This window comes from Cynoglossus semilaevis, chromosome 16 (genome assembly GCF_000523025.1).
Source record: "Cynoglossus semilaevis isolate Cse_v1.0 chromosome 16, Cse_v1.0, whole genome shotgun sequence".
NCBI classification, from domain to species: domain Eukaryota; kingdom Metazoa; phylum Chordata; class Actinopteri; order Pleuronectiformes; family Cynoglossidae; genus Cynoglossus; species Cynoglossus semilaevis.
The window spans coordinates 4,031,428-4,044,212 of record NC_024322.1 but is presented as its reverse complement, the minus strand read 5'-3'; the positions used below and the strand labels follow the sequence as shown (position 1 = coordinate 4,044,212).

Sequence of the window (12,785 nt, the reverse complement as noted above, 5' to 3'; positions counted from 1 at the left end):
TTTGCCGCCCTGAATGGTGTTCCGACAACAGGCGGCAGTATAAAGAGATTTTGGTCGGTCTGCAGCGAGAACCAGACTCAGGGGCCCGGATTAAAGGGCAAATGACGATAAAAAGCCTAATATTTTCAACCTTTGTGATGCTAATAGTTGGAGGCTCACCGGGGGTGATTTCCTCCCGTCTGCTCTGTCCTGCACTACTGCCTCCGCTATTATGAGTTCACGAGTTTTATCTAAATGTTTGTTTACGCCATCGTGTTATCTGATGAACTAACACTCACGCCGTCGCAGCCTGTATATCGGCGGCGTGGACTGAAATGCATGGGCGGCACAGACAGCCACTTTAAGCATGTGACACCTAATTGTGTATTCTGACATGTAACTTAATGGGCTTTTGTCGCCATGCACGTCGGCCTCATCCTTGATGCAAGGTCACGTTTCTGTGACAGATGACTGAAGCCGGACCACTTAACCTTATATCGCGGAGGTAATGAATTGTGCGTTTATGGCTGGAATGTAGCCTCATTGACACCCACGGAAGCGTAATCATAAAATGCGAAAGCAGAATCAAAAGAAAAAAACATGTTTATGAAAATAAACGAAAACGAAAAAAACATAATTCATGAGGAAACAGGAGGCTGTGAAATGAGAAGTTAATACTATACGATGTGAAAGGTCTGGATTTGAAATTTGAATTTTTTTTTTTTTTTAATTCCTTGACCCTGCTATTTTTATTTTTTTACTTTTCTAAGTGTTCACCTTGAGTTTTTGTGTTAGCCAACAGCCTCTACAGCTTTCATCTTCTCTTCAGCCGTCCTCGCATTGAGGTTGTTTTGTACGCGCATATATTTATATTCTGTTTAAACTGCCGTGCTGTACATAAGAACTTTCAAGAAGCTACACAGCATAAAGGTTTTCTAGGGGATTATGTAAAAGTTGGTGAAAAGAAGGTGCCATACATAGAATCAAATCATTATTTTTTTTTAAATTTGATCATGGTGTTTCTAAAGTATAAAGCTCTGTCAAAGTTATCAGATTTAAATGTGTAGCTGAGGTTTAGAGAAGATTAAAACTAAGTTGAGCTAGGAGGTGACACTTTTGTAATGCTAAGAGTTACTAAAGATTCAATAATTCGCAGTGAAAGGAAGTTATTTATCAGTGTTGCCAAAAACAAAACGTAAGCCCAGATAGATAGATAGATAGATAGATAGAATACATAGAATCAAATTATTATTTTTTTTTTAATTTGATCATGGTGTTTCTAAAGTATAAAGCTCTGTCAAAGTTATCAGATTTAAATGTGTAGCTGAGGTTTAGAGAAGATTAAAACTAAGTTGAGCTAGGAGGTGACACTTTTGTAATGCTAAGAGTTACTAAAGATTCAATAATTCGCAGTGAAAGGAAGTTATTTATCAGTGTTGCCAAAAACAAAATGTAAGCCCAGATAGATAGATAGATGGATAGATACTGTAGATAGTTTTTCTGAATGTTTAGTTTACAAATGTGTATTTATTTCTTTACTTTTTAACTTTTGTATATATTGTGTCTAATTCTCTTAATTATTTTGGATGTTATTGTAAAACTATCAAAGTGAGGTGGCAAATGTATTTGTTCAGCTATCATCCCTGACCTTGGCCTACTGTAGATGAGCTGACTCTGTAGCCTTAGCAGCAAAGGCAGAAATGAGGCCACAGCAGTGGCGACTGACTGTCGCGGCTGGTGTTGTGTTACAGATGGCAGTCCTCTGTCCTGGTGGCTGGACAGAGAAGGTGAGAAGAGGAGCTACTGGGGAGGCTTCCTGCCGGGGGTCCAGCAGTGCTCGTGCAGCCTGGAGGAGAACTGTTTGGACATGAACTATTTCTGCAACTGCGATGCCGACACAGACACATGGTACGGCTGCAAACACGTTAATAATTTGGCTCCACACAGAGCGCATTATTTTCGACATCAAGTGTAAAAAAAATGTGATATTGTGAGATTCTATTATTTTTGTGTCAGTTTTGCCGACATCACTCAGAGTGGGATAAATTATTCAGACACTTCCTCATATTTTTCAAGAGCATCGTAAACGTCTTTTGTAACGATGGTCGTAAAGTTGGATCAGCTCCTCTTTGACACAGACTTGTCAGAAAATTGAAAAAAAAAATCACCTTCATGAATGAGGATTTATTGAAGAACTATTATGTTAGACCTTTACTGTACCTAATATACTGGCTGCTGAGTGGACGAGGGTCGTAGAGTAGGACTAAGGGAGGCCACGTGACTTTACTGTCTATTACTGTACACGTTGCTCAATCTCACAGAGTTGGCATTAGAACAATTTTGAAGCCAATGTGATTCATTACTACGAACAACCTCCTAGAAAAGTTGGGCTACTTTCTAAACATGTCATAAAAACGAACATTTGTTACTTTAACCTTAAGTTTAAGGTATTAAAGAGGCTAAGCATTTATTTCATAAAAATGTTTGGAGGCATTTTATTCTATAAATGAAAACTTGAAAGTGTCTGTCTGCACTGTTATAAGGAAGGATTGATAAGAATCCAGTATCTCTGATGGTACAAAGATGGTACCTGTAGCCATGGTTTGGGAATTCCATATCTGTGATGAGCTATACTGGAATTTAGGGTTAAATAAGATGCAAACTTTTTTTTATATATAAAGATACAGATATATATCGCAATTTCTTTTAACCCAATAAAACAGTGTTTCCCAAACGTTTTTTGGGGGGACCTATATTTTAAAAGTCACAAACACTTGCGACCCAAGTCGATAGACATTATTCGTAAACTCTGTAAAAGGAAAACATGATGCGAGGCGACCCCAAAAAAAAATTATTGTGACCCACCTGAGGGTCGCGTCCCAGTCTTTGGGAAACAATGTAATAAAACGCATGACAAATACCGGCCATTTAACATATTTAATACGTATTTTTCAGAATATATTAGTCATTTAAATGACATTATTTTTACACAATGTAACCTTTATGGTTTATTTGCTAACATTAAGGGACAAAGATGTCTTGTAGACTCATCAGATTTTATATTCAGTTTTTTTAAAGCGCTTCTGTTTGTAGAGGGTAATTTGATCACATCAGACAGACAGCTGTTTTTTTAAGAACTGTCTCCTGTCAGTCAGATTAATGGACTTTTTTTTTGCAGATTTTAATCAATTGTCTAAACATTTACTTCTTCACCAAAGTATTGAAATCAATGATATGAAATACCCGGTATTTGGTCTCTAATTCAGAGGATTTCCATTGGTCGATTTATTGAATCTTATGTCAACAGTTTTTTTTCCCCCTGACTTATTTCTTTCTCTATGGCTTTGGCAAATGGACATGTCCTCTCGTATGGTGTGTTTTACATGGCAGCTGTCTGCTCGACAGAAAATACACTGTCATGAATCATCAATCAGAGTTGAGTTTCCCGCCGAGGCCTTGTGATAAATAGGCAAAACCGAGCTGATAAAAATATTCCTCCCTCATTAAACGACCCTCAAGAGAAGCTCGGAGCCAAGTTTTTTTTTCTTCCAATCAACACGCACATATTTAGTCATGAACTTGTTGGAACAGATTCGCAGACAAGTGCTTTATTAATTATAACTCAGGTGCTGTTTTACAATTAGCACAAAGCTAATCGCAATCTTGCATGGCAGTTTTTCATTGGCCTCTCTGAGCGTCCCTGCAGTCTGCGTGTTAATCCACTCCTGCAGAGTCAGCTCAGTTTGCATATTTCCAGCGGCAGTTGTCGACTTTGTGATAGATGGTCCCAGTTTTAATGTGTTTACTCTGCTTTCCCGGCTAATGCAGAAGAATGAGGGCCTTTATCTGGCCCCCCATAAAGGCGTCCAGCCCTCCAGGGCTTCGTGATGCTATTTATTTGTTTCTCACCCCCTCCCCCCTTTTTTTCTCCTTCTCTTTCTCCTTGTTTGAAACAGGGCGAACGACACCGGAATCCTTTCCTACAAAGACCACCTACCAGTCAGCCAGATAGTAATCGGAGACACCAACAGGACCGGCTCACAGGCCGTGTACCACGTGGGCCCTCTGCGTTGTTATGGAGACAGTAGGTGATCACCTCAGCGTTGATGCCACCCCTGCTGCGGGGCTACATTTGGCTGCAGATGGAGGCGTAAACACTGATCAGAGGCGCAGTGCCCCGTCAGATCTTTGGGCTTTTTCTCTCCACCTCAGTTTATCCACGAGGGGAGCGATAAATCTCATCGGTTCGGCTGTAAAAACCTGAGACTAACTAACCTCAGCTAAAGATACCTGCAGGTCTGCCTGTGCGGACTCATGCTGTGTAGAGATGAGAGCAAAGTAGTGATTTTTTTTTAATCCCTCGCCTGCAGTCAAATGTAGTTCATCCCATGATTTAAATTAAAAAAAAAAATACGCATAGATTTTTGATTGCACTGGGCAAAATTAGCATAGTTGATACACACTAATTGAAGATGTGGTCCATCCTGGATTCATCTGTGCAGTGGATCATCTCATTATTTTTTGGACATGCAATCCATGCATGTTTATTGATATGACAGAAGGAAAGGATTTAGTCAACTAAATGTTTAGAAATTGTTTTTATTGTCTGTTACTGAGAGATTTTTCAGCATCATCTGTTGTCTTTAATGTAACCTTAGTCCCTTATTCTATAATATAAGAATTTGGAAATTCACACTGAGTCTTTGTAACCCACACAGGCTGCCACAAGAGGCATAAATATTTTGGGTTTTCAAAATATTTAGGAAAAAATAAAATGGGCAGAAGAGATTTTTATGTTCACCCAGCGACTACAAACCGTCCGTCAAAGTTCAGTAATCTGACGACAGCGGCTGATTTGGACTGTGGTTCATGTTCATGTTCATGTTCACGTCATTTTTCTAATATCTGAAGAATAACCATAATATTACCAACATATAGACCTGGACTCCTTTCATGAGACACTCTCTGTTGTAATAGACATTTTATATGAAAAACTGATTTACATTTATGGTGTGTTTTCGTGATATTATCATTTAACCTTGGTATCACAGCACAACCCACAGCCATGAACTCCACAAACAAAAGGTTATTGAATTTTTTTATGAGCTCTAATATAACGGCTCATTGGAAAAGTGGCATCCGGTAGAAATCATGGTTTTACAAAGACTCCTGTGCTGCAGGAGCACTAACCCTGTCGCAGACTTCACATAATTACAATCCCAGTAGTCGACACACTGTTACAAACAGTGCGTGATTCAAAACAGAGCTGTAGTGACTGGAGACGTGGTTACCATACATTTAAACAAAACCACATCAAATCTCTCTTTGGATCTTAATACAGTAAAAAGGTTAGAAAATACACTTTTTCTGAAACAGTAACTTCACCTTTTTTTCCTCAGAATTATAAGTTTAAATTTGCCTTTTTATTGGAATTTCTTTTTTTCATTTCATCATTTGTTTTTGATTTTAATTGAACTAAATAGTCTTTTTTTCATTTCATCATTTGTTTTTTATTGTTTAAAATTGTAACTGGATTTTTTTTAAAGGATTAAGAAATGATTTTCTTCAATTTTAGGATTTTCGTTACATTTTGAAATTGAATCAAATTGTGGTCACATTTCCATATTTATTGAGTCTATATTCCTTTATTACAATTATTCGATTATAGTACAAAATTGTTTAACTTTCTTATGTGATTAAGTGCAATCCAATCCTTCATCAAACTTGCCTGGTCCAAAACTAATCTCTTTTATTTTCTGATTTCATTAGAACTCAACCTACACATACTGTGTTAGTTTCTCATTCAGCTCCTAAATGGGTGTCACAAGGACATCAGAGCTCACCTCTCTACCCATCAGCCACTGCTGCTAATGGGGTTTTTAACTATAAAATAAAGAACCAACATTGAGGAACAAATCAGTTTGATGAGCCTGGCTGTAAATGAAGCCTCGTGACTGATGTTTACATCTTAATGACTGTGTGAGCTAATAACCATCTCCTGATCCAGGGAATGAAAAGCAGCGTGGATTCATTAACTGCTAAATATTTTTCTTTCCAATTTGATGGAGATGATAAATGACTTGGTCGCAGAACACCTCCATAAGCCCGTTAGCTGCACCTTGTTTTGTCAACCTGAAGTGGAAGAACAAAGACCTGATCTTTGTCAGTCAAGGCTGTAACAATAGGAATTGGAATTGTGAAAAATAACAACTCCTCTCACAAGAGCTAAAAGCTAGATTGCAGAAAGTTAGCTAGATTAGCTAAAAGATAACTAAAAGTTGGCTCAGAATAGTCAAGGTAAACCAAGAAGAATGTTAAAACTAGGGATGGCTCCATACAGCTTTTTCATGTACAATTCCCGATACTGCGATTTGGAGTATCTACTAACACCGATAATAATCCGATACCTGCTGTTGCTGAGATGATGATGTTCCCTGTTTACCGCATGTCCTTTTGTATGTCACAATTTTGATGATTGAATGTGTTACATACTGCAATTCAGATGGCGTTCATACTGTACGATATGCTAGGAACTATTTGATATAAATGTTCAGTTCAGTTTTACTCTAGAAGAAGTGACAGATATGCTTTTATCATTTATTAGTTAGTATTGATATTTGATGATTTGTGAGCATCAATATATTGTTACCATGGAGTCCATTCTCCCATCACTAATTTAAGGCTGTAAGGCTTTACTGTAATCATCGTTTCTTTATTCTACCTTTTACTTTCAGTTTCGCTTAATCGCTCATCTGTCATTTCCTTCTTTTTCCTTCCAGAGTCCATTTGGAACGCCGCCTCCTTCTACCAGGAGTCGTCCTACCTCTACTTCCCCACCCTGCAGGCAGAGCTCTCCTCTGATATCTCCTTCTACTTCAAGACCAGCGCTCCTTCCGGAGTGTTTCTGGAGAACCTGGGCCTCAAAGACTTCATCAGAGTGGAGCTCAGCTGTGAGTCAGTGCACAGAGAACATGTCATGACAAGGGCAAGGAGGAACACGACGGGTTTCAGGGAAGAAAAAAAAAACTGTACATAAAAGCTGTCAGGGGATTTGAGCTTCACTTCTCTCACATGAAAATGCAGGCAGCGCTGCACTGTAGCTGACAGTTCAATTTGGTCGCGGAGCGTGCTGTGGGGTCGGCGCAGTGTGATGTAATCCTAATGACACAGTCAACAGCGGTGTCGTGCAGTCGTGAGGGACGTTAAAAGCATTTCCTTATTACTCGTCCGATGGAGCTGAAATCCGTCATGATTAGAGGAAGTGACATAATCAGGAGCCGTGGTCAGAGTTAACTCAGAGGGACACAGCAGATGCAGGAGAGACAGGTGTGGTTTCTCTCTGTCTTCTCTTTGTCTTACTGCAGGGGCAATTAACAAAAGGAACCCAACGGTTTCATATCACTGAGTGATGTCATTAAGGAAAACGAGAAGAGGAAATTTGGTGGTTAAAGCAGACGAGGGCCACAGAGAGATTCTCAAATGTTGGGATGTATCTTAGTTCGAGGGCAAAAGGCTGACATTCAAAAAACTGACTGGAATCTCACCTTTAAGGCCTTTTTGTTTTAGTTCAAAATATTTTGTATTAAAAAAATTAAATTAAAACATTTAAAAAGTCCAAAAGTTAAATTTGTCACTTTACCAAGTTGGATGATGACCCATTATAGGAGTTTAATCACATTACAATGATAAGACTTCTGATTTTTTTTTATATAAAATAGTTCATTGATGAAAACTCATGCATTCTGACCTGTTCTGCTACATCTTTGAACTTCACCGGGGAGGAAATTTAATGAAAGTAAGATGTCAAAAAAGGCAGAGCTGCATTTTTCAAACAAATCTGTCCACGTTGGAACAGTAATATCTTCTTTGTTTTCCTACTGAGAGTTTATGTAAAATCAGCGCTCTCTCCTTGAAAACTGCTGGCTTTTATTCTCCTTCAAGGAATAAACTGTAGTCTCTCTGTGATTTCTTTCGAACAAAAGACAAATTAACAATAATGGAGAACATTTTCCACATTGTGAAGAGAGGGACTTCCAGCCACGCACCCTTTTTTGTTTATTTATCTGAGCCGTTAAAGGAGATGTGAAATGTGATTACGGCCTGTTTTGTTCCCAAACCTTGAGGGAGGAGCTCTCGGGATATTTCGCCACCATTATGTATGGCTGCAGCATCAGGGCATTGTGAAATATTGACAAGCTGTCAGCTGAGCCCCCTCATAAATCTATTCAGGTCATCAAGTTTTCCCAGCAGCATTGTATCACATTGCATCAGAAAAGGGAGGACAGAGAACGAAGCCATAAAAACCTAATATCACATTCTATCTGTGTGTGTGTGTGTGTGTGTGTCCTGCACAGCTCCCTCAGTGGTGACTTTCTCCTTTGATGTGGGAAACGGTCCGGCGATCCTCTCTGTGAAGTCCCACTTGCCCCTGAATGACAGACAGTGGCACTACGTGAGGGCGGAGCGAAACGTGAGAGAGGCCTCGCTGCAGGTCGACCAGCTTCCTCCGCGGTTCCTGGAGGCTCCGACCGACGGACACCTGCGCTTGCGGCTCAGCAGCCAGTTATTCATCGGTAGGAACGTCACACTGGACGCTCTCTTCACAGTCTGGATTGATAAGGCACTTCTCCAGTCTTGATGACCACCCAGAGCGTTTCACGCCGCCGTTATTGCCGCTCGGACATTTGCATACAGTCACGCATCTACATCTATATGCAGCTCAGCCGTCAGGGGAAATTTCAGCGTTTAATATCTTGCTCAAGGACACCTCGACATGTACAGTAGATTGTTGGAGGCAGGGATCCAGCCCCCGATATTCTGTTTAAGTGGATGACCTGCTAACTGATCCACAACCCCCAGCCTAAAATTACCTCCAACCACGCACTGATTTCAGGCCGGCATGATGGAAGTTAGAGTCTATTTCTGAACGTTGTACATATTAGGATTTCCAATCCAATTTTTTTATTATTATGGACGATGATGTCAGTTTAAATGATAACGTTTGTAAATCCAAAATAGTTGGATCAGACACTTTTACAGTTGTTGACCACTGTAATACATCACTATAGTAACTGTAGTGATGATACAATATAATGTTATACAGTACATAAGTAATGGTAGTCAGTTATCATGTCTAAAATAGAACCAGCTGTACTCCTAGTTTATTATCTGTGATTGAGAAAATTCTATTGATTTATACAAAAGATGGATGGATGGGTGGGTGGATGGATGATGGATGATGGATGATGGATGAGTTGGTGGATGGATGGATGGATGGGTGGGTATGCAGGCAGGTAGGTAGATTTTTTATTTGATTGATTGATTTATGGGAAATTACGGCTAATTTTAATACAGATATCTTTAAATATATATTCAACAAATGTTGTAAAAGACAAAAACAAAAAACAAAAAATCTGCCATATCACATTCTCAAAAAAAAAAGGTAAAGTGAAGCTAGGTGTAAACACAACCCTTAAACCAAGTTACCACATACAGCCACTATTTAAATTTCTCAACTGACTCATGTATGAAAGGGTGTCTTTTTTGGCTGCTGCCTCTTCTGGTGCAGCAGCCACAGCAGCTGTTTGCTGCTGAGTGGGTAAAAGCTTCTACCTGCTGCTGCTGGAAATGAGATTGATGGCAACGATGTGAGCCGCAGCAGTACATCTGTGAGCAAAACAATGAGCTGGAATTCAGTAAAACACTCAGTGGAGCCGAGGGAGACCTGCAGAGTCGGGTGATAATTCAAAATATTGATTAATGCAGCCTTAAAGGAAAAGTTTCAGAGTTTTTTTTGTTTTTTTTCCCCTTTTAAAGAAAGTCTCAAAGTAACTCTCACACCCGTCTGGGATTCACTGTGATGGAGTTGAACTGCTGCTTCGTAGGTTTCACAATGTGAACACGGCCCTGTTTATTCAACACAGACAAACTTACAGCAGCCAAACAGGAAACAACAATTGATGTGAATGATAAATAGCAGTTTAACAAAACAGCTGCTTCTTTGTTCTGAAAAAAAGAGAGAATTGTTCTTCAAGTTAAATGGAGGGTGAAGGGTGAGGATGTTGTCATTAGAACAAGAACAACTTTTATTCAATTAAAAATGTTTTCTCTGTTGTATGGACAGTGACTTCTGTCCACGATTGTTGCCACTAGCCGTATCTTGTTAGCTGTTTTAGCTATCTTAATCAGACCATAACCGTCATGGGTTATTTTTGGTCATCTCTCAATTGTTTCATGTCGACTACCGTCAAGGCTTGGACTTGGCTTGAGTTTTGGAGTTTTGTATTTTTCTAGCCATCTTTTAGCTATTTTTGAGCTCAGGTTTCGCTATGATGGAGCTAACGTTCACCTGTTTCCTGACTAAACTTAGTCAACATTGAGATGACTCTAAAGCAGGGGACTGCGGCTCCTTCCCTGGCCTGCAGACCACCCAGCTAAGGGCCGCAACTAGATTGCATTTGAATGAAATCTGTGGTTGTTTTTGCCCCTTTTTAATGAGATGGCAGACTGTTTTAGTCTTTGTTTCCTTTTAGTGTGTCTCAGTGTGTCTGTGTGTGCGCACATAAAAAGCAGGACCGTGAAAATTAGCTCCCTCCTGACGTCAGACCAACGGTAGCCTTATGATAACATTGTCTTTGAATCACACAGTCTGTCTCTGCAGCCTGAGCTGAGAAGATCAGTAATGATCGCAGCCTAAGAAAACTATTTAATCCTCTCTATGACAATTACAATTCATCTCGACTTGTGCGATTTACAAACCCATCCTACGAGGATCTCATTTATTTTATTGTTTTTTCATTACCGCTCTGGTCGAGGCACACGGCTGCTACCCCTCCTAGTGTCACATTCCCGCAGCTGCCATTTTTTTTCTCTACTGATTTTTTTAATGCGTCTTTTTAATAATAATACAGTAACCCTGCAGAATAGATTAGAATAAAAGAACAGGAGTGGGGAGGGATTTTTTCTTTTTTTTCTATTTTTGGACGCAGTTCACATTCTTCATGGACCGTTTGGCTGAAGAAATAATTCATCAATGAAATTGAATGACAACCAGGAGCAATGATCCTTGGTGGATCTTAGAAAAATCTTCATCAGGGCGAAGATGAAATTTTCATGAGCGGCTGACAGAGTGTGAAAGGACACAGTTTCTCTCTGATAAAATAAATGGGAAAGCACTAATGATGGAATTTATCTGGAATCAAAAGCTTTACTTCACAATCCTTTTACAGACAGCGCTCCTGTCAGACGACTCTCTGTTACTGAAGTGTCCTCTGCTTGAAAATAATTGATCGGCTTGGTCACAAAATGAGCGTCGTTATCAAAAGAAAGTCTACATTAAGACTCTACCTGGCTGTATTGTGTCATTTGTGTCTATTTTTTTTTTTGTTTTAGAGCAAGTGAAACTACTATTGTCTGTGGACTAAAATTACCCCTGCTTTTCAGTGAGAATGTGTTGGCTTCAGTTAGCACCAGCTGAAACGATACAAAAAAAAAAAACATCCACACAGAAACAAAACCGCACTGTTTTAAAGGATTGAAAACAACAGTCGTGTCCCTCAGCCCATAAAGAGGAAACATAGGTTAATAACAGCCTGGCCCTGAGACAGCCTCCAGACAGATAACACTGGCAGTAATATGACTTCCATGTCTGGAATCCTGCTTATTTTTACTGTGATATTGCACCAAACACCAGACACATGCCAGACGTCATTTGGTAGAATTATAAATCCCTGCCGTGCACAAGGACGAAGCTTCACTCCATGTGAAACAATACAGAATTTAACAAGTATCATTTGTCAGCCTCCAGGGATCAGGAAAGGACACTTTACCCACCTGTTTTATTTTCTGATAAATTATAGCCGCTTCACCACGTGACACAGATCCCATCAGAACTCTCCCACTGTTATGGCTCTGATGACTCAGACTAGCTCTGCTACGTTCGTTTTCACTCAGAATATCTCGCACCGATATCTTCTGGAAACCTGTCCGGTCCAGTCCTCGTATATTTAGTAATAATGAGGTTTCTCATGCCTAAGTGCCCGCAGAGTTCCCGCGGATGCTCGCCGGAATTAAGTAAATGCTTGTCGTAAATCCTCATCAACCCTAAAGGGAGCCCTGATTACAAAGTCATTATAGATGTTTCTTAGAGCAGCCACCGGGAGTGCGACGTGACTAAAGTCTAGGCCTTTTCTCTCCAGGGGGCACTGCATCACAGCAGAGAGGATTCCTGGGCTGCATCAGGACTCTGACAGTCAACGGAGTCAGCTTTGACCTAGAGGAAAGAGCCAGAATGACTCCCGGGGTGAGTTCCGGGTGTCCGGGTTACTGCAGTGGATCCAGCAGCCTCTGCCACAACAGGGGAAGGTGCATCGAGAAGAGCAACGGCTACATCTGCGACTGCTCCCAGTCTGCATACGGAGGAACTACCTGCAACCAGGGTGAGTTAGAGTGTTTAACAAACTGTTTTTCTGGGGACCCATATTTTAAAAGTCACAAACCTTTGCGACCCAAGTCAATAGACATTATTCATAAATCACAAAATAAAGGTGTACTTGACCGTTATTGATCAATGAGGATATTTCATTGTTGACCGAGTGATATCTGAAGAATTAGTATTACTAAAACAACGAAAAACAGTAACTGAACCAGCAAAAAAGGCATCCATAAGTCGGTGACTCCAACAAAAATCTCTTGCGACTCACCTCAGGGTTGCGACCCATTCTTTGGGAAACAATGCTGTATTAGGTCCAGCCTGTATGTAAAGGTTAAGGACAACTTTCTTGTTAGGCCGATACAGGTATCAATCC

The 12,785-nt window shown here is 40.1% G+C and overlaps 2 protein-coding genes across 6 annotated transcripts in view; one reads left to right on the top strand and one right to left on the bottom strand.

Annotated features, from left to right (window-relative positions):
* Positions 1 to 12,785, bottom strand: part of phf11 (PHD finger protein 11) — a 959,893-nt gene that overhangs the window by 528,092 nt on the left and 419,016 nt on the right. The gene's annotated exons all lie outside the window — the stretch shown is intronic.
* The window catches only part of cntnap5a (contactin associated protein family member 5a), a 111,289-nt gene that overhangs the window by 81,372 nt on the left and 17,132 nt on the right, over positions 1 to 12,785 (top strand). For both annotated transcript variants that reach the window (XM_008328141.3, XM_025064038.1), the window contains 5 exons: positions 1,731 to 1,887; positions 3,936 to 4,063; positions 6,759 to 6,929; positions 8,334 to 8,552; positions 12,177 to 12,416. In XM_008328141.3, coding sequence (XP_008326363.1) covers positions 1,731 to 1,887; positions 3,936 to 4,063; positions 6,759 to 6,929; positions 8,334 to 8,552; positions 12,177 to 12,416 — 915 coding nt within the window. The remainder of the gene's footprint in view (positions 1 to 1,730; positions 1,888 to 3,935; positions 4,064 to 6,758; positions 6,930 to 8,333; positions 8,553 to 12,176; positions 12,417 to 12,785) is intronic.